Source organism: Colias philodice, chromosome 16 (genome assembly GCF_061535455.1).
Source record: "Colias philodice isolate Cphi_HAF_F1 chromosome 16, ilColPhil1 Martin Lab GWU primary, whole genome shotgun sequence".
In the NCBI taxonomy this organism is placed as follows: Eukaryota; Metazoa; Arthropoda; class Insecta; order Lepidoptera; family Pieridae; genus Colias; species Colias philodice.
Genome location: NC_143101.1, coordinates 281,713 through 304,548, shown reverse-complemented (window position 1 = coordinate 304,548; position 22,836 = coordinate 281,713). Strand labels below are relative to the sequence as shown.

The window sequence follows — 22,836 nt, the reverse complement described above, 5'->3', positions numbered from 1 at the left end:
TTTTTCTGTTCTCATTTTTCTGTCCAATTTTGTGGTTAGTGATGTTCATTTGATGCAACAGTTCTCGATTCTAATCGATTTTATAATCGAACAGAAAAATGATAATTTGAAGGAGCAATTTTTCAGAAAAAAAGGCATAGATTTTTTTGTCATTTAATACGACTTGACCTAGAACTTTTAAGTATTTTAATACAAAGGTACTAAAAATAAATATTATGACATGGACGCCATTAGTTAAAGTGTCATCTTGGGAGTTTTTTAAGAAAACTCCTTATTGCTTAGACTATGTTTGTTTTTTCAGTTTTCCAAGTAACCCGAACATAAAAGAAAAATGGATTGATGCAAAGGGACATAAAGATTGATTGATTGACAGTTTCATTACTTTCTTTCGATGGCCTCTCTAGTACGTAGTACACGGTAACTCAATGGGCATATGTAAGAAAAAGCTAAAACACATTAGTTTACTTGTTAGAATATTAAAATAAATAAATAAATAAAATCTTTATTTGAATTCATACAGATTTTATTTATTTATTTATTTATTTATTTAAAAGGTTTATAAATTTATTTTATCATTCCTCTGTCTATGGTAATTATCATTTTTCTGTCTTGAATCGATTTAGTAATCGATTACGATTCATTTATTTAATTACCTCTTAGACATAGATCTAGTTTGATCTGATTTCTTTCGATTTACTTCGATGGGATAGGACCATACTAGAATCGCCGCGCTAGTGGCGTCCTAATCGATTTAGCGTAAAATGAAATTACCATCACTAAAAAGCGCTCGTGACGTCATAACGCGTCAAGGTCAGTACAAAAAATATGACACGCTTGGTTTTCATACAGATCGCGGTACTTGCGTAGTCTATCTATGTCTGTGGTCCCCGCGCTCAAAGCCCGCGATAGAAGCTATGCAATAGCTTAATAAATAATTGCTCAGTAACGAAATAATACCTTTTGATTCAATCGACTTACATCTGTATGACTGTACCTAGTATGACGATTATCTATGCATTCAAAATAATCTGCATTGTAATACGAAGACAATGCTTTTATTGATTATTTTAATAGGTCTATGCATCTTTGTAGTTAGTGTGAGCTTTCTAAAATATTTTATGTGATAGCGACTCTATTTATATAAGTGTAGCTGTGCTGTTTCATAATATCACTAAATACAATAAAACAAAGTTGCTGTCGCTGTCTGTCCATCACTATGTATGCTTTAATCTTAAAATCTACGCAACGGATTTTGTTGCGGTTTTTTTTAAATAGATAGAGTTCTTAATATATACGATTTGTTAAGTTTTAAAACCGGGTGAACTTGGGCGGAAAGTTAGTATAGAATAATTGATTTTAATCAGTCACTAACGTACGTAATAATTATTTTACTCCTAGATCTAACCGAGTAATAAATACTAAATTTTATTTATAAACCCCGGTCAAAATGGAGCCAAGCGCCAAGCGGCTAGTTATAAAGGTTAGGTTTATATTGCGAATAGCACTTACCTTTATTAAGACGTATTTGAATACGGCAGGGTTAATTAAAATCTCTGGCAAGTTAAATATGTCTAAGTTATTATGGCCGCGATAAGCCAGGAGCAGATTTGCGCAGATATATTATGAGCTCTCATGGTAATGAAGACTAATCTCTGCTCCATGCAGCTTTTGTGCGCATATATTTAATTGGGGACTGTTTCCATTTGTGTACGGTACGGGAATCTCGTTTTATTCTGGTAGTGATTCGATAAGTTTTAGTTGTTGAATTGTTTCAGTAACATAGTGTAGACTATAAACTCTACATATAATTATGTGTTTGATAAAATAGTTGAAGAATTTTACGACAGCTAAGTGCTAACTTAGTTTTAAAAATTATCATGAAATTCACACTTTTCGTTTATAAGATATACTATACACATAGTACGTTTATTCATCAATATATGTAGAGCTTTCATCTATTTCATTTATATCTATTTGTTTAAATGTTGACTATAAATAAACAAAACACTAGTTATGAGTAATTAATTGATAATTATTTATGTATGTATAAACTATAAACAATCTTAGAGCAATAATTTTCTACTATATTCCGTTTCTTTTCTGTTATATATTTCGTTTGTACAACGAGACTCATAATAAAGAAGAATATTCATGACCTCAAGTAATATCAACTAACAACTCCACAAAGAAAGGCATTAAACTCGTGTCGCATCCAACAACGGAGCCGCACAAACCCGCGGGGCACAAACAGTGGTATTTAACTTAATGTGGCTCGACACTCACTCGTGTCACTCCGATACACGCAATTATACGTGACAGAGCCCTTTGTTTTCTTTGTTTGCGGTATATTCATGTTTATAAATGGTTTTAATTCATCTGCCTACTAGTTCATCAGCTGCTGTTTGAAAGACTTTTAACACGTAAACGCAAACTTTTAGATGCGTTCCTTTCTTATTTTATATTTTACTAGATTTCCGCCCGCGGCTTCGCCCGCTTTGTCTTAAACATAATAAATTATATACTAAAACCTTCCTCTTGAATCACTCTATCTATTAAAAAAAACCGCATCAAAATCCGTTGCGTAGTTTTAAAGATTTAAGCATACATAGGGACATAGGGACAGAGAAAGCGACTTTGTTTTATACTATGTAGTGAAATCAAAAGTATTTCTATTCATTTTTTAAAATGGCCAAACTCATTAGGTAGTATCCTTGCTCTTTAAAAGTCATTAATGATATATTTACAGAAGATTCTGCTACTTATTCAAACATTTAACGCAGTGTCTGTACTCTAAAGAGAGGAGTTGGATTATCACTCTTGTTAATCGCAAAGAAATCTAAATAATGCTTAAACGTAAGCAAATGCTTCTACTGTTTATGGCGTTGGTGACCACTTAACATCAGGTGGCCCACCTGCCCCTTTGCTTGCTCTGACATAAAAAAAATGCGACTAAATATAATTGGCCTAAAATTAGGCAATATGCTTTTACATTGACACTAATTATAAAAGAACAAATCCGTCGCGAGATCCTAATCTTTAAAATAATTGAAGTAGTTGTCAATAAAACCTATTGCAAAACATAAGGATTGCAAAGTACTAAAATCTTCCCAGAGATAAGGTTTGAAGTTAATTTGAATATTGAATTATTTATTGATCCAAGTCATTGGCCAGGCTTGGCTAATGCAACAAATGACCATATAAATATATATTGCTTGAAGTTCTACTCACTGTTTTATTTCAATTATATAAACTTTACTTGGCTACCACATGAAAGCAGCACAGCACATGAAGCGATTTTCATCATTTTCGTTCATAATTTCATCTGCCAATATCTATGAAATATGTTTAAAAAATGATGCATAATCAAAGCCTATTTTTAATTTAGAGATCCGAAGTCTACCTGTATTTACAAAATAAAAAGTAGAACGAAGTCAATTAAAATTCTAAAACTTGTCTGTCAATCTGGGTAATCATTCTGGTTTATACCTACCCAAAAAGGGTGAATAATAGAGCTTCAATCAATGAGATGCGATTTTCTCTTATTCTAAGAAAAAATTGTTCACTTTAAATGCAAAATAAAGACAAACAAACAAGCTTTAACATGCGCAGTGGGTGCGTCATTGTAAATTCAATGCTTCTTGAAATCTGTTTAAGGATATGCCATGGATGTTTAGGAATTATTTAAGCGTAGGAAACCTTCCAGCTGCTTACGAATTATCCAGACTATTTCAGACAATACCATCTATTTACTTTTAAAGAGTAGAGAACATACCTGCTAAATAAAAAATTAAAACACACTAAGTAGGTACCTTAGTAGTTTAAGAATAAATCCAAATTCAAATTAATATCTACAGTCTATACGCTCAAAATTAACAATAGGTATTCTGCTGGTAAGTATTCTAATTTAACTTGATAAAACAAATAACTCCATGAAATATTATAAAATAATTTATATTATAAAAAATGCGTATTAAAATACGACTTGGAAGCAACCTGCAATTATAAACGCAGAATTTTTACAATAAACTAGACTTCTATTAAAAGCAATTAAAACCCCAATAAGTACCACCAGTATTATCTCCATCATGACTCCACTTAATTCATAGAAATCCTAGTTAATTTAATTACACACAAAGCAACAACGCGGGTGTCCAGCCATTATAATCATAGCAATAAATCATACAATGCCCTATCCAATGATACCTCTGGTTTTATCATCGTTAATTGCAGCTTAATGTATCGGTTACTGAGGATGTAGCGGACACCTCTCAACAATTAGTGTCAGTACATGGCAATTTATAAGTATACCTTGGCTTTAGAGGCACGGTGGACTAGGTAAGGAACCTATAACTACCTACACGTACACGGGAAATTTTCGCGAATAACTTATAACTGAAACGTGTACTTATTGTTAAGGAATTAATTGTTAACCCTTATTTTATTTGCAGAAAAATGTTTCATTTTTTAAGAACACAGCTTTAAAAATGCATTGCAAGTTTAATATGGGTATCCAGGCTTTCTCGAATCTATCTAGGTAGCACCTAGTAATTTATAAAGTTCTAAATTTTATAGCTTAACCTACAAACATTAAAAATGTCATAGAGAATAAACAGTAAAAATAACATTGTAGGTATATGTACGGAATCGCTTTAATATAAAAACAATTCACTCTTCACAAAACACTAATAAAAAATAGGTTTATAAGGATCTAGATAGACATTTTCTCGTCAGATCGCCAAAATGGCGTCCAGGACAAGATGGCGACTGTTGGCGGTTTGCGCGGTTTGCTTACAGATTTTAGAAGTTCGTTCTTCGCAGGAGATAATGAAGAAATTGACAACGGGCTTCGCGAAAGCTCTGGATGAATGTAAGAAGGAGGTAAGGCAAAATTAAATGCATGTATTAAATTTATACATAGATTTTGTTTATAATAATCTCAAAGAGAATAGAAGAAAAGAATTGTCATTGAATAAAATTATTAGTGTAGGTATTAGGTAAAGATTAGGTGCTTGATCCATTTTTTTATTTTCTGGGCTATGATTAAATCTATTAGATAGAGAAAACTATTTTTATCTTTCAATATTTCTTTCAAACTATTTTATAGTAATATTGAACATTACTTGTTAACGTTAACGTCCTTAGGAACGTTAACGTCCTACAAGCGCAGTAATTTTGCAGCTGTAAAATATTTGGTCATATTTTCACATCAAAATAATACTCTCTTCTCTCAATCATTTTTTTTGTCATAGCTGAACCTAGGCGATCACATCATGCAAGACTTCATCAACTACTGGAAGGAGGAGTACGAGCTGATCAACCGCGACGTGGGCTGTGCCATCATGTGCATGGCGTCCAAACATGATCTGATCACTGATGATATGAAGCTCCATCATGGCAAGACACATGAGTTTGCGAAGAGCCATGGTGCTGGTATGTTTCAGATAAAATGATAAAAATTATTTTCCTACTTTCAATAGTATTTCGTAGTAATAAACTAATAAGGGACGAAAGAAAGTAAAATATTATCTTATATTGAAAAGGCGAGTATATGTTAATGGAGACAATGTAGAGACAGAGTAGAACCTTTTTTGTTAAAATTTGTCGCAAAATATTTAGTAAAATACATACTTTATATTAAGTAGAAATAAAATGACACAACCACAGATAATATTATAATACTATTTTAAAACTAAAAAATTTTGTTAATACTAAAAAAATAACGGCTATTTTGAAACATATTACACCTATAAGATAAGAAAAAATCATCATTTCCTACTGTATCACTAAATACTTGTGTGCGTGTGTGTTATTAATTTGTCCTATATCCTTTCAGATGACGAAATGGCGAAACAAATAGTGACAATGATCCACGAATGTGAAAACACACACGCAGACAACAACGACGACTGTAACAAAACCCTGGAGATAGCCAAGTGTTTCAAGACAAAGATACATGAGCTGAAGTGGGCGCCTTCCATGGAGACTATAATTGAAGAAATATTGACTGATCTTTAGAATAAGTCTTAAATCTCTAAAAAATAGTCATTACTCATTAAACATCAATGACTATTTTTTTTGCTTTTCAAATAAAATTAATCCTAATTAAGAAAAAAAGATGCGCAAGAATCTGTTTTTGTAAATAATTTTACATACCTACCAATACTTCTATATATTCACAGCTGACAGATACTTTACTCAAAGTTGAATTTGTATAATATCTGATCCATTATTTCTTATTTACTGAACTTCCTAACTTTGACAAAAAATTACAAGGCAAGGCAAATGATAAAGAATTCACAATTCATTTATTGAAAATATTTGTAATGTTTATGTGTATACAGATACATTTTCGCGATTTGAAACAATTTTTTTGGAATAATAATATGTGTATTACAGTTTTGTATAAAACTTGACCCTGGCTTCGTTTAAATGGACTTGTTATTAATATTATTTACGCTTCTCCCAAAGCCTCGTCAGCTAGCTCTAACTTAATTTTAATTATTGTTATTTATGGTGGTAGTGTGTTATTATTAAAAATAAATTCGTGTATTCATTTGAATTATTTTGTATCATTTGAAAGAATCTACTGACCAACTTTAATATCAGACTTGTACTTGAAACCGTATTATGTGTACTTACTCTATGCATTTATAACACAAGCAAGATCATACCTATTAGTTATGTCTCCCTAATTTTCCGTCTAACCCTTTTAACGTAGAAAGAATTTGATTTTAGTCTCCTATTTCAAATACCGTCCATAATAGAGGTTTTATGGAAAGCATAAAATTGTAACATTTTTGGCAGAAGAAAACATTTTATATTACTTCTACCGTCTACCGTCTACCTAATTTTCAGTCCTCGTATGACGTATCGGCCATAAGAAAATTTCTAGAACATCCTTTCACCATCAGAGCACATCCAACTTTGTCTATTGGTACTATTATAAGTAGTATAGTATTATATTATCTGTGCTAGTTATAACAAATATTCCTTGTCATTGCGAATCCTTACAACATCCCAGGTATTTAGGTATTTGTGTCATGTACCTTGTTTGTAGAGTCCCATCAATATTTTTTTTTTTTTTTTTTTTTTTTTTTTTTTATGTAAGAGCAGGTAACTGAGCAGGTGGATCACCTAATGAAGTGACACCACCGCCCATGAGCACTGACAAAGTTACCTTTGTGAGGCTGTTACCGGCTGTCGAAGATGGACGTAGGCTCTCTTTTTAAAGGAATTTAAGTCATACACGTGCGGGAATACAGAAGAGGGTAGACTGTTCCACAAGGTGGTAGTGCGGGGTAAAAAGTGTCGCGAGAAGCGTACGGTACTCGTTCGCCAGCGGTCCAAATGGTGTGGATGGAAGTATGCTTTGTGACGGGCGGAGCGGTGGTGAAATTCCGCTGCAGGTATGAGCTCGAATAACTCCTCTGAACACTCCCCATGGTATATGCGATAAAAGACACACAGTGAAGCAATGTCTCGTCGCAAAGCAAGAGGGTCAAGCCGAAATTGAAATGAATATTGAATATTGAAATGATTTAGGTAACGGGACTCAGTATGCACATTACACATACTGTATTAGGTACCTTTGTTAAATAAATGTTATTCGATAGTTTGTAAAATATGTATTATATGTTAGCAAGGCATATAAAGTGTGGTAAGTATATAGATCGCTACTATTAATTTATGAAATATTCTATTTAAATATTATCTCTTTATATTCTTTAAATATCGAATCATTAAGTCTGTATTTAATAGAGTATTTAATTCAACTGACTATGTGTGGTTACGGCTTTGTGAATTACAAAGTTTTTCACAAATCATGCGTTCGTTAACAGGAGCATATAAACAATTTCTTAAATCCGTTTCTTTCGTTGTTACCTTTTGTCATTTAACTGGATTTATTTTTATTTTCAGACAGTATTGAGATTTTTATATCGGTGTAATCCCAATCTGTTTGTATTGCCGTCACGTTTCGTAAATGACAGTCTCAGGTGTGGATTTGGTTAAGAGACGCCATTTGCAATTTATCTGTCCCTTGTTGGAATTTATTTAACGAAACCTTTTTAAATCGCACGATTGAGGAATTGTTCTAATCTAATTTATATACTTACTTAAATATTATACATTTTATTGAGCTAATGAGTTCTCTTGATATCTTTTAAATTTTTTTGCAAGATTGCTATCATGGTATATTTTGTCACCTAGAAATTAAATCTGAAAGGCGGCTTTATTATGTTCCTAGAGTTTATGTAGAGTTTTAGCGGTATGTAGATTGAAAATAATACAATTAAAATATTAAATGTGGTAAATATTATCGAATTTTCGAATTTATTATTTATCGTTTAATTAATGTATAAAACACATTACAATGTATTTCACAACTCAAATTACCTTTAACAATATCACTTGCGATATAATCAAAGCTAAAGTTATGTATTTACCCGTATAGCCAGGCCGACATGTAAGTCAGTATTGACTAGATAATCCAGCCGTAACTCAGCTAAAGCCGATCTAGATTTATAGCCACCACTCGACATCAAAACTCAATTAGCTTGCGTGCTTAGGTAAAGCTACACTTAATTTACACTATTATATTGTATAAGTATTCAGGAATAATTTAGTTAATTAATTACCTATATAAGTTTGGTATTTCCTTGTTTTGTAGTTTCTTTAATAGTATACACTATTTATCCTGCCCCCCTTTTTGGGATATGGAGAAATGTATCACACCTGTTTAACTAAACAATTTTGCTTCGATTTAGTTTTTTTATGTTTCATAAGGATGTAGAGTTGTAATGTTGAGTATTTTTTCAATAAATCATCGTTAATAATTACTGACGTGGATTAAATCACAATAAAAGTCATTTTCAATATTGAAGTATTTTTATTTTGCTACAATTCAACTAATCTTAGTCAATATTCGACACACATAAAAAAATAACAATACAAATACACATAGTTATAGATCAAAGATTATTACGCAGACGGTCACACCTCAGTTAATACCTCCCCGACCATAACTTCCATTTTAGGCGCCCAGTTCAATTCATGGATGCCCCTTTTAAAGCATTTCGCTATTTCTAGTGCTCGGAGACACAAATCATCGTGGACTTCGTGCTGTTTCTCACATTCATGTACCATAGTCACCAGTTTTTTGGCTACTTCTTCATCTAAAATATTTTTAAGTGTTATAGAAGTTTTTCATAAAAATCATGTAGCATAATCAAGACTTTAGACACATTTCGTAGTTTAATTGTACTAAAATTAATTATTTGAAATGTAATGAATGCAATTGTAAAACATTTTATACTTCTGTTATAAATTAAATTACCAAAGAAGAATACAGTAACACAACTAGTCAATATTAGTGGGGAGGAAAACCCTAGTTCATTCAACCTCTATTCCAACTAAAATATCTATTTAGGACTAGATTTCCACCCGCGGTTCGCCTGCGTTTTCAAAGAAAAATACATACCAAATTTCATTGTAATCGATTCAGTAGTATTTCCGTGTAAGAGTAACAAACATACATCCATCCATCCAACCTCACAAACTTTTGCATTTATAATATTAGTAGAATTAAAGTTACCTGCGCCATGTTTCAAAGCGAACTCCTGCGCATTGCCATGGTGCAGTTTGCCACTAGGATCTACCAGGTCTAACTTCTTACTCATGCACGCAATAGCACACCCTGTATCACGCTTTATTAGAGTCGCATCTTCCTTCCAGAAGTGGTATAGGTCTACTAGAATGTTGTCTGTGAGATTTAACTGCAAGTTTTAACGATAGGTAATTTAATTACACTATATTTATGAGAAGAATATTGAGAACGAATTAACAAAAGAATGGCATGCAACATACTCAACAGTATTGCCTCTTTACGTATTCTCTGCAAATTTTTTAATCTTTGATTTAATTAAATTTGAATTGAAATCGAACTGTAATACTATCTATAAGATAAACGAATGTTACTCTGTCGATGTGATTTTTGGCATTACATAGCTTTCCCGGACACTTTTGAATGTATTGAAAGAAAAATATTAGGTAGTTATAACCACCGAGAAGGAAAACCATTTCTTAAAAAAAATCTGGAGGGAAACAAAATTTAAATAATCAATAAATCAAAAAAAGAATTAAGAAAAAATAAAACCTCCTGTTTGCATTCCTCCAGCACCTTCAAGAAGCTATAGGTAATACTCTTCAACGTTTCATGCGACGCGAGCGCACCAACAGTTACAATTGATAGAAGAAATAAATATTTTGCCATATTATCCATTGGCCTTAACTCTTATGGATTGCCGATCTAATCATCGTCTTATAAAGGGTTATATTTAATTAATAGGTACGTGTAATTGATCTTAATGGCCGACTGTGATGGGATAATAGATGGGATAAAAGGTGTGATTAAAAACTGGACAAGTGCGTTAACGTGATCATTGAGAACGCGATAATTAACAGGTACTAGAGTGGGTAGTAGAGTTTCTAAATGATTAAATTTATTCTGGTACAATTGAAATGCTAGAAGAGCTCTATTCAGGTATCAGTAAAGTTCAGTTGTACTTTGTGAATTATATCCAACATTATAGAAAAATTATTTTAATTGTGTATCTAATACCTTCAATACGATACAGTAAGGTATTTTGTGTATATGTCAGTAAGTGGCTTGTTTTGACATTAAGCACGAATTTTATTTCTTTTGTGTTTACAAGTCTCTTTTTCCTATAAATTTGAACTAGAATTATACTGATCTTCATTTTCAATTCCTACTAGGCAAAGGAAATCAGAATAATACAACCGTTTCAATAAACACTATAATCAGGGCATTGAACTCTCCGTGTCGAGAAGATGGCATTAACATCAGGGACCCAGCTGCGCTGCCAGATGCCACTTCGGAAGCACTCTGCCACCTTCAGAGCTACCTCGCAGTGGTGGGAGCTGGAGACGCGGCGTCGGCATGCAGTGTACAGGTCTATTAGCGTCTTTGTTGTTACTTCATCTGGTATTTGAAGGATTGATTAACTTGGTTAAACGTGTGGTTAAAAGTTAAAGTGAATATTGATCAGACGTTGAGTTGAAAATGTATGAACATTCAAAAAATAAAACGATATACTAGATGATATTTTTATTTAGCCACCCTTCACTAATCGGTTTGACAAAGTACAGATTCTGTTTTAGTTCAGCCAACTGAGATAATATTTTAAATTTCTACTTTTAACCAAGTAACGTGGCCGTTTTAACGTTTTAACTAAGATGTGTCTTCAAAAATCCATAGGCATTCGACAATTTCCTGCAAACTACGTATTCAATTCATTTTAATAAGTAGATCACGACTATTTATTTACCTTCTTATTAATACTTTATAAGCCAAACAATTACCAGCACCATTTGCCATCAAATACCCTTCAGCATGGCTAACCACGAGGTTTCCATCATGGCCAACCAGATCGAACGCCGCCAACGCACACACCACCAGACACCCGAGGCCCAGGTTATTTAGCGGATAGTCCTTATTCCAAAAGTCTAGAAGATCGTGGGCCATGCCGCCAGCGTAGTTTAACTATGAAATTGTAAAATGACAAACTCAAACTTATGAATTATTTTTTCAACTTAACTTCGATTTGACACGCGTTTGAATCTTTAAAATACAAGACGATAGGTTGTAAGGAATTATTGCATTTTCTGATTGTACATAGCTACATACATGTACATATTTCTAAGTAAAATTAAAATAGGTTTAACGGCCAAATAATTCAGGTTTATAATTTTCTTTTTAAGGTAAAGAATTCTCGAAGTCAAATTATATCAGAAATCATGTTCCAATTATTTGAATTATAGAAATAGGAATTTTATGTAACTAATACTAGTATACCTAGTTTTAAATTATCTGTGTTATTAGTTTACCTTTTTCCCACACTCAAACATTTTGGTGCCAAAACTAAAACTAAATTCTTGCATTACATTCATTGCTGTGATGTTTAACTATCGTTTACCAAAAGAGAAATACCACACTAAAATGATTTCTAGTGTTAATTAGTTCAATTCGTTACAGTAATTTAATTATTTCCCTCGTTATCACCTTGCGCATATTTGCCGATATTTAAAACGATTTAAAAATCTGTAATAATAATTGATATGAAAATTTAACAAAAAGAGTTAAAACACAGTGTGTTTCATGTCTCTCTCAAAATAAAGTTATTGAAGTGTTTGCACATAAAATTTACAAAACCATATATATTTTTAATAAAGGGAAATGCAATCAAGCTTATGCTATAACTTACAAGTAGACGCGTGTCATTGAAAATATCAGAACATTTTTTTCGTCCAACTTAACTGAGTAAAAGTCAAAAAGTAAAAGAAGATTAAAAGTAAAAAAATCTAACAATCTGTTTCACAAAGCTTTAATATTCAATACTACATTAATCAAAGTCCGGTAAGCAAGCCAATATCAACACAAATCATCTAATATTTCTCCAGAACAGCTTCTATCATAGTAACTTCAGGTGCTATGCCTTCCTTCTTGGCGTCCACCTTGAAGCACGCAGCCACCTTCACCACGCGGCTGCAGTCGTCTTCCATCTGGTCGTATTGCTTCTCGCAGTTGTGGATCAGCTCTACCATCTTGGTTGAGAGCAGCTCCCCTGGATAGGATGATTGAGTATTTAATGGTAATCGTATTATATCGATTTAAGATGGAAAATTTTCTAAATAAGTAAAATGTTGTAAATTTTATGCTACTTTAATATTACATTATTTTGTTTTATTATTTTTATAGTGTTTTGTTTGGTATGCATTAATGTCTGCATGTCTTTAACAATTTAATTGAAAAACTCCGATAATGATTCTATCAGCTTTTAGCGCAGTTGCGCGTCCATTGCGCATTGCACACTAATCATTTATTTAAATTATGCCCTTTTTCATCCTCTTAATAATTATCATATAATTTCAATATTCAATTGATCTATTTACCAAATACGTAGGTATATTCTAAACTCTAAAACATTGCACTTTAGACATCAAAACTAAACAAAAAACTTTACTTTCCTTTTAATGATGAAAATAAACTAACCCTGCGGGAACCCCTTCACATAATCATGCATGTTCATATGATGCATCCTAGCGTCCTCCTGCATCAGCGCAAACTTGTTGGACATGCAGATGAGCGCGCAGCCGAGCTCCCGGTGCACCACCTCGAAGTCCTCACTCCAGAAGTGTTGGAACGCCTCCAGGATCTCTGGAGTTAGGCCTGACTGGATTTTTTAGTACTTTTGTTAATGAAATGGAATACGTTATATTAAAAACATAAATTAAATAATTTGGAAAATCCAAAAGTGCACGCCTCATAATTTTTTTTTAATAATTATTAATTAATTATTATTTTTGTTTATTTAATAACAATTAAACCACATCGAATCAGACCCTGAAAAATGAAAGGGTTCTATTCCTGAGCATACTCAAGTGTAAGAGAAAAAAAAAGTCTCGATTAGTAAAGTATTTCGGTCGCTATCGTGTTAACAAGAAAATCCTCCGCCCATACAGACACACGGACGTCCAAGACAGAACTTTTTTAAACTGTTTTTTAACTAGTTTAAATAACAAAAATGACATCAAAAATATCATGAATGTTAAAAATAGCGTTTTTTCTTAATATGTGTGTGTATGTATTATCTTACAAGTGCAATGTATGATACATAAAGACATTTTAAGTTTGAAAAATCAGATGTTTTGCGCGAAGTGACAGTAGTACCCACCTCAACGCTTCGCTTATGAGGCGTGCAAAACTAATCCAGGAGCCTATGGATTCATATACAAGCTGTAGGTACCTACTACCTATTTATTATTGCAATAAAGTTTTTATTTATAAAACCATTTAAACAAATTGCAAGCTATTGCAAATAGCTCTATGATTTTTATATATTTTCTACTAAATTTATATTTTTTTATCGATTTTTTAAATAGCAGGTATTTAAAGGTCAGATTATGATTGTTGCAAATAGATATTAATATCAAAATAATTATCTCAAATATGTGTCATTCATTTCATTAATATTGGCGTAAAACAGCCATTTATTGATTGTGTTAAATTTCATAATTTAAGTTTAAGTTCCCATTAAAATATCATCAAAATATAATATAAAATATCTTACCTCCTCTCTACATTCTTCCAACGACTTCCCGAAATGCGCAGTAACGTGACTCATGATTTCTGCCAAACCGTTTACAGAGCTCGTAACTGCCAACCCAACAACAACTAAACAAACCCATCTTGCTACCATCCTGCTGAATTTCCCCCACAAAGTGTTACTCCATAGTAAATCTCCCCATTATATTGAAGAAAAACTTTTTTCTTTCTCTAAATCTATTATTAACTTATACATTTTTCATGATCCGTAATGTGAACCCTATTTAATAGGAATATAGACTATACTCGATTAACTCATAGTTCAATTTTATTTGGTTGTTCATTGAGCGAAGAAGTACACACGAGTAAATAAGATTTAACATATAATTCAAATTTCAGCAAGTCACTTATGAAGATGAATTGATAATACACTAGAAATTGAACTGCAATCAACATTCAAACTTATAACGAAAGTGTTGAGTTCATTTTTGCACCGTAATTCGGTCACAGTACATGGTTTCGAATTATAGACTAAAAGAGAAACATGCCTAGGACATGAGAATTATTGTAAACCATTCATCAATCACATTGGTATATTATTATTAGGGTTCCGTAGCCAAAATGGCAAAAACGGAACCCTTATAGTTTCGTCATGTCCGTCTGTCCGTCTGTCCGTCTGTCCGTCTGTCACAGCCGATTTACTCGGAAACTATAAGTACTACAGTGATGAAATTTGATGGGAATATGTGTTGTATGAACCGCTACAAAAATATGACACTAAATAGTAAAAAAAAGAATTGGGGGTGGGGCCCCCCATACATGTAACTGAGGGATGAAATTTTTTTTTTCGATGTACATACCCGTGTGGGGTATCAATGGAAAGGTCTTTTAAAATGATATAAAGTTTTCTAAAAAACATTTTTCTTAAAGTGAACGGTTTTTGAGATATCAGCTCTCAAAGTCGTAAAAAGTATGTCCCCCCCCCTCTATTTTTATAACTACGGGGTATAAAATTCTAAAAAAAATAGAGGTGATGCATGCTAATTAACTCTTTCAACGATTTTTGGTTTGATCAAAGTATCTCTTATAGTTTTTGAGATAGGTTGATTTAACTGTAATTTATTATATTTGCTGCTACGGAACCCTTTGTGCGCGAGCCCGACTCGCACTTGGCCGGTTTATTATCTAAAAGATTGTACTAATGTATTATTGCACGCCTCATAAGCGAAGCGTTGAGGTGGGTACTACTGTCACTTCGCGCAAAACATCTGATTTTTCAAACTTAAAATGTCTTTATGTATCATACATTGCACTTGTAAGATAATACATACACACACATATTAAGAAAAAACACTATTTTTAACGTTCATGATATTTTTGATGTCATTTTTGTTATTTAAACTAGTTAAAAAACAGTTTAAAAAACTTCTGTCTTGGACGTCCGTGTGTCTGTATGTGCGGATCCTTTTTCTTGTTAACACGATAGCGACCGAAATACTTTACTAATCGAGTCTTTTTTTTTCTCTTACGCTTGAGTATGCTCAGGAATAGAACCCTTTCATTTTTCAGGGTCTGATTCGATGTGGTTTAATTGTTATTAAATAAACAAAAATAATAATTAATAAATATTTATTAAAAAAAAATTATGAGGCGTGCACTTTTGGATTTTCCAAATTATTTCTTTAAAAGTATGGCAAACAAAATGTATGTTTACTTGACATTAATAGTAAAGACACTTTTGTAACATACATGTGCATGTATGGTTTCCTTAATAATATAATTAATCGATTCATAATGAATACAAATAGCGTGAAATATCTTGTAGATTAGTATTGTTGTATTTTGGTGATCAAATTCCTGTACTTTAAAAATCCCGCCATAACCACAGATAAACGAAAACCAGTGTTGCCAATGTTTAATAATCGAAAAAATATTCCATTAATAACTATATCCATCGTAAAACATAGCCTTTACTATTTTACTCACGCGCCAACCCACGGCCTATTGAGAATTCACTTTCCGAAAAATTGCGGGAAGGGGATCGAAATAGTTTAATTCCTAACTCTACGTGATACAAAAATAAATGTCCTTTTAGATGTTTATTGCTAAAAGTTTTAATTGAATCTTGTTAAGTTTTTATTGCTATAAACATAAATGAAGAGAACATGAAATTGTGGTGATTTCAATTATATTTTTTTAACGTTTATGTTTTAGAGTTATGAGAGTAATAAATTTTATGTTATATAATAATATTATAGTATCCATGATTTTGCAATGAAATATTAATTAAAAGAACATCTGATGAGAATTAATAATGGTATACTTTGTTCATACACATATCAAAATATAGGCGATGTATGATGGAAATGTAAGCTGCATATTGGAAGTTTTAAGATTGGAAGTTTAAAAATGTACATGACTTAAAACTTTTTACACCTAGGTGGCTTCTCTCACGGGCCCTGGGGCGTGGAGACTGAATACAGTAATTCCGTAACGAAAATAACCTAAACTCCCCGCACTACAACCGGCAGAGCGGTAATACTTTTTATGCTATGCAATAGCTTTACCGCGGCAGTCTCCGAGTGCCACATGTCTTTTTTAGTCTTATTTCACTAGCATTCATAAAAACGATATTTTCCAAGGCAATAAACAAAACATGCACTATTAATTCACTATGATAAGCTGAAACTCCCTATACGCCCTACAATTTTCTTCACTGGCAACTTTTTCCATTTGTCATCCGTCACGTGCCGAAGCAATCCGTCAGGTAATGAACGTGGATTTGACAGCTCACCCCGGCATGATTTATATCTTAAAAGCCTTTCTGTAGGGAGAAACGTGTTTAAAGAAATATTTCTAGTAGAACATTAACGTATAGTAAACAACAACATGCTATTTATAGGACGACAACGATAGATTATGACAAAAAATAATTTATTTAAGTTTACTGATCAAGTCAAATCAAGTCTATAATACATACAAGTCTAAAATAATACTAACTGTTCGTTTCGTTATTGATCCGAGACAAAAATCAAATAAGTAGTATAATCAAATAATCTGCCAGTTCTCAGGTAGGTATAATGTTTGATTTAGCATTTTGCTAAATTGCATATTAAGAAAGTTCGAGCTGTTCATCCTTTTATCCATTTCAAATTTAAAAACAAACAAGAAATCAAAATTTTCCTCCAATCTTACTGAAGATAATAAAATCATACATGTATTACAGAATCTGTTTAAAATTCATAGACAAACAAGCTATTCCCTTTTATTGTTTTCCGAAGCACACGTGAACGCACCTGAGCTTATCTTCAAAACAATAAAACATACGACAAACATACACAATCTGGCGGGAAAATATAAAAATTTACATATAAAACAGATCGCGATTTTCAGGGAATATTTATGCCTCCCTTGGCAACACTACGTGACGCGAATCTTACGAAAATGGAGTATAGCAACACACGATTACTCATTGTCTGCCCTTTTTATTATAATAGCGGAACCGTGATTTAGTTTTCAATCGATTCGAGGAGAATATTTTGTATATTGCGTGGAAAAAATATTTCCTTGTTTCTTTCGGTTGCAAAAGTATGATGAAAAGAGATAAATAAATTGACTGTATGCCATTGATCTAGTCAGAACTGTGTTGGATTGTACATCTTTATATATAAAAATGAATCGCAAAATGTGTTGGTAAGCGCATAACTCGAGAACGGCTGAACCGATTTCGATAATTCTTTTTTTATTATATTCCTTGAAGTACGAGGATGGTTTTTATGTAGAGAAAACTTAAATATGTACCACGGGCGAAGCCGGGGCGGACCGCTAGTTACTAATATATACATTCATGTGAGCTGTATACCTGCAGGAGAATAGATAATGTAGTAAATTGTATATTCGATAATTAATAATTCTTAACAAAACATGCTACAGGGATGATATTAACAAAACACGCTCGAAGAATGATGATACAATTTTATACAATTTATAAGATCATGATTTCCTTAGAGAAATGTTATTCATAACGCATCATTAATCATACGTTATGAAAGCATAAGGCGAAAATTTTCACATCAAACGAGGCAGGAAATTATAAACAGTATAAACAATACAAGGCAGGCAGCAATGTGTTGTATAGAAAAAATAAAATGATATTGGTATAATCAGTTCATCAATTATCACTACATAGTATAGCAAACAAAAACACTACATAGTACAAAGTCGCTTTCGCTGTCCCTATATCCCTATATATGCTTAAATCTTTAAGGCTACGCTACGGATTTTGATGCGGGTTTTTTTAATAAATAGAGCGATTGTCGAGGTGGGTTTCAGTATAGGTAAAATTTATTAGGTTTTAGACAAAGCGGGCGAAGCCGCGGGCGGAAAGCTAGTACCAAATAAAATTATAACTTATTAAGACCGTAAAACGTAAACTTGAATCATGGAAAATACAACATTTCTTACCTGTTATTAACAAATAGATTTTATCCAATACATATTTCAAACAATAAGTAGTAGTAAAAAATGCAGCTACTCTTTCGATTGGAAAAGCTGTAAATGTAGAGCATTGCCCTCTTCAAATTTGCTCCTTACCTTACAATTTGCAACTTTTTTCAACAGTAAACTATTTATTTATACTAATAATCGAGAAATTACATTATCTTTCATAGTAGGCAGCTTTTTCAACAACAATTTTTATACAATAAGAGTTAAGAAATTTCTCTTCAATGAAGCACTTACCTTGCAATAGTATGCAGATGAGCGCTAGTAGCCAGCTTCACGAGCGGCCGGTGCGGCGGCTTGCTCGGCCTCGTCGGAGGGCTGTACGTGTACTCCGTGGAGTCACACCCTGTCAGCCAGGACCAGTGTTCGGCCATGGTCTAGCTTTACACACACATGTATCGAGTTATGACGTCCTACACACACCCTAGTATTAGTTGTGCACACACTATCATGTTCACTTGCTGTTCATTTTATATAGTTTAGTACTTTTTACATAGTTTTTTACCAAAATAGTTTATAAAATAAGTATTATAATTGACACAATAAATGGTTTTCACTTCAACGTTTTGTTTTGTTTTAATTGCTTTTGTTTTCTGTAATTTTCTATGGTAAGTGAAGGGTAAGTGTTTCTTTATGTAGAGCCATAATGAAATTGGTTATATTTCATTTATAATTCTGGTTGGTTATGCGTTCCATAATCTGTAAAACAATTAATTTAAGAAAAACAATAAAGTACAGATTCAGATATATTGAACACATAAAAACTAAGAAAACATATTATCGTTCATCATCATCATTTTTCATTAATTTCACGGACAGACAATCAAGTTGTTTATAACGTGTTTATAACACCCTATATAAACTGACGCGTTCGAATCCCGATTTGATCCCATTTGATTTCATAAATGTTAATGGTGTTATCAAATTGAATAATATTTCCTGCTCAAAACCTTTCACCAAAACCATCCTTCACGTAACAACTTCTATTAAACTTACAGTGATTTATTAAGAAAACTACAGCTGTTTTTAAGAAAACTACAATATTCTACCCTATTTCTTTACTACTAAGTTTCAAAATACTTTGCAGCAAATGAAAAAATCTGCTGAAAAATATGCTTTATTGCGTCGGAATAAGGTTGTAATTACAGAAAAATTTACAAAAATTTACAAATGCACCCTTAAAAAGTTGCGTTAATATATTTCTTTCATTGCGTCTTTCACAAACTTCTTACTTTAAGTTTAGTTGGATTTTCGTTTGTTAAGAAAAATGAATTAACCGAAAAAACGAATAAAAGCCTGATCTAGTTCTTTGTGTAGAAGTAATAAATTAAAAACTCACACAAACAAAAAACATTTTTATCAAAAGAAAAGATGTAAAAGCAGGAATCGGATGTGAGAAATAATCGATAAAAAGTTACCACTTCTTAAATTAAAAAAAAAATAATGAAAAATATATCTATTGCATAAAGTCATCAAGTACAATTCATAAAATATGATCTACTGACAATCTAACTATGTAGTAGAAAACTGTGTCGTGTTGAAATTGCATGAATTACGTTATTCATTCCGATTCGGTAGTGAAAAAAAAACAATATTATTTAAAAATGCTTATAGAAGTTATTTTCTGAGATTGAGTTTGAATTCTGAACTTATATGCTTTTAAACATTATCTATCGTCCACTGGAAGTCCCGTTAAAATCAGTCCATTCAAAATCGAGGTGGTTTTAAGTAGATACTGACATATAAACAGACATATAAACAAGAGTTATTTGTTATTCGAAATGCAAATTCTTCCACATAGGTGTGACATTAATCTAATAAAAACCAGTTAATTTGACATTACAAACACACTTTATTTTTATTTATTTGGTAATAATGATCATCCTGCTTTTTAAATATATCTATTGAATTTTAAATATCTCTGTTAGTTTCGAAAGAGAAGTTAAACGAGTATCAAGGTAAAGATTTGTTTCTAGACGTGTCAATAATATTTTGTTTAAATAATTGTGTTGTAAATGAACGACAGTGTTTTCCCGGTATACATATATTGTGTGCAGTTAGATATTGTATGGATAAAAAACATAACGAATTTGGATAATAATATTGGATAAATTTGGATAATTGGAGTGCTTCTCAGATATAACTTACCTACAACTTGTGGCAGTGTAGGTAAGTTGCGTTTATAGCAATACATAATATGTATTTAATATTTATAATCAAAACAAAAATAAATGAAAATATGGAATTGTAAATTCGGGGTAATTTAATATGGTTCCTGACGAAATTAACAACCTGTTAAAATGTCTATAATATTATGTGATATTACCTATGTACAAAACCGTGTAGGTATGTAGTTGTTCAGATTTAAAAAGTTAATATAATAAAAATAAATTTTAATTGTTAGGGAAAGTTTCTGCTAGATTAATAATATTAATTTTACTTTTATAAATTTTATTCATATCAAAGACCGCAATAATAAGTTTTGTGAAACGTAGAAAATCTCTAATATATGTATTGTAAGGGCTACATCTAAAGTATAGCTAATCTATGACAAATATAGAGCTATCTCTATCACTTTCTTCCTGAATGACAGAGACGGCAAATCAGCGTGATGTCACGTAAGGAATAAGAGGCAATAAATCTTAAGCCCCTTACACTAAGGAGCCCTATTCATGGCCCCACTTATGGGGCGTGGGCCATGGGGTATAGTCACCACATTCATGGGGCTTATTGCTAAGTTATGCACGCATTATGTTTATTATTTTCGGCGTTTTACTTGAAAGGGAAATTTTTAATTTGTTAAGTTAAATGAATTATGCCATACTAAAGGAACGCAAGCAATCAACCAATTGATGATTTATTAAGTAGTTAAAATATCTTCGTAGGCAATTCGATAATATTTTTATCACTATTCAATGTGAATAAAAATATACATATTGCTCTACTTTAAGATTAAATAAATAAAACTACAGTTGTAAATAAATACATGAAAATATTGCATTTTCATTTATTGGAGATTTTTAATTTTCTCCACGTCAACTGTAATCATGATTTATTTTATCAATTTAGTTTCGTATTGCATTGTGCACTCTGCAGCTCCACCACCCTCCGATTTACAAAAAAGCAGTGGAGTCGTGCATGATTTTTATTTTTCTCTTATAATTTTTATTTTATTTCTTTGGTATTGCAATAACTTTTACATTTCGTATCATTTCGGTAAATATTAAGTTTTAATGTGTTGATATAATTACAATAAATGTTACTAAATCCAAACGAGATAGATGTATGAGTTATTTAAAATAGGTTTAATAAAAAAAATTACGCCTAAAAATAAAATGCAAAATTATACCTTAAAAGCATTTCTGCTATAATTTTTCGACAGGTACTTAAGTTTAGGTGATATAACGAAACCGTCTAGTCTATTGAAGGTAGGAGAATCGAGAGAGCACCCTCCAAATTTATCGCTAGCTAAATTCACTCCAAGGATTATCTGAGGAGATAACTAAAGGCATCGACTTGATTAAATTCTATTGATTTTTACGTAATAAACAAGGCTAGTCTTGTTTGAAAACTTGCTATTATTTGCTGTTTATTTAAAGATTAGCCAGTGCCTTGCCATGTCTTTCACAATTAACACATTTTTTTGTATGGAGTTAATTTCTGCTCTATATTTGAATTATTAAATGAAGTATTAATAATTATTATTTATAGACTGAGTTATACCTTATATGGATCGATCATTAAATTATGAAAATATTGTTAGAATACTAATTTATGTTTGTGTAAGGTTTGTGTCTTTAATAAATATTTTGATTTGATTTTGTTTAAGGGCCGATTTTTCAATTCTTGGATAAAACTTATCCGTCCAATATTACACGATATTATTTAAATGTCACGTAAACTGTCAAATACGGGGAATTAGAATACGTTTTTAAAATGGTAGTTTTAAATACATCATTGGACGAATAAGCTGTTTTATCCAAGCATTGAAAAATCGGTCCTAAATCGAATAAAAAACATTGACATAATCCTGCGTAACATATAATATTTAATATCAGCAGCGATATATTATGAAGTTACGTGAGTAAAGTACCAGTTTATGTCAAATCATTAAAATTGATAAATTTTGTTATTTTTATAAGCCAGAAACATTCCAAAAATGTACAAGATTTTCTTTTCACATAAAAGAAAAAAAGCGCAATGTTTTTCAC

The 22,836-nt window shown here is 31.8% G+C and overlaps 4 protein-coding genes across 6 annotated transcripts in view; 1 reads left to right on the top strand and 3 right to left on the bottom strand.

Moving 5' to 3' along the window:
- The window catches only part of LOC149481376 (uncharacterized), a 465,629-nt gene that overhangs the window by 353,384 nt on the left and 89,409 nt on the right, over positions 1 to 22,836 (bottom strand). The window lies entirely within an intron of this gene.
- On the top strand, positions 4,726 to 6,015 carry LOC149481381 (general odorant-binding protein 1-like). The gene is made up of 3 exons (XM_089705202.1): positions 4,726 to 4,878; positions 5,250 to 5,430; positions 5,834 to 6,015. The coding sequence occupies exons 1-3, from the start codon at positions 4,741 to 4,743 to the stop codon at positions 6,013 to 6,015; spliced, it is 501 nt and encodes a 166-aa protein (XP_089561328.1). The 5' UTR covers positions 4,726 to 4,740.
- On the bottom strand, positions 8,724 to 10,374 carry LOC149481380 (pheromone-binding protein-like). The gene is made up of 3 exons (XM_089704754.1): positions 10,154 to 10,374; positions 9,593 to 9,773; positions 8,724 to 9,173 (listed from the first exon to the last, which is right to left on the bottom strand). The coding sequence occupies exons 1-3, from the start codon at positions 10,277 to 10,279 to the stop codon at positions 8,992 to 8,994; spliced, it is 489 nt and encodes a 162-aa protein (XP_089560880.1). The 5' UTR covers positions 10,280 to 10,374; the 3' UTR covers positions 8,724 to 8,991.
- On the bottom strand, positions 12,406 to 15,298 carry LOC149481379 (general odorant-binding protein 2-like). Its single transcript, XM_089704753.1, has 3 exons — positions 14,148 to 15,298; positions 13,070 to 13,250; positions 12,406 to 12,641 (listed from the first exon to the last, which is right to left on the bottom strand). The coding sequence occupies exons 1-3, from the start codon at positions 14,274 to 14,276 to the stop codon at positions 12,463 to 12,465; spliced, it is 489 nt and encodes a 162-aa protein (XP_089560879.1). The 5' UTR covers positions 14,277 to 15,298; the 3' UTR covers positions 12,406 to 12,462.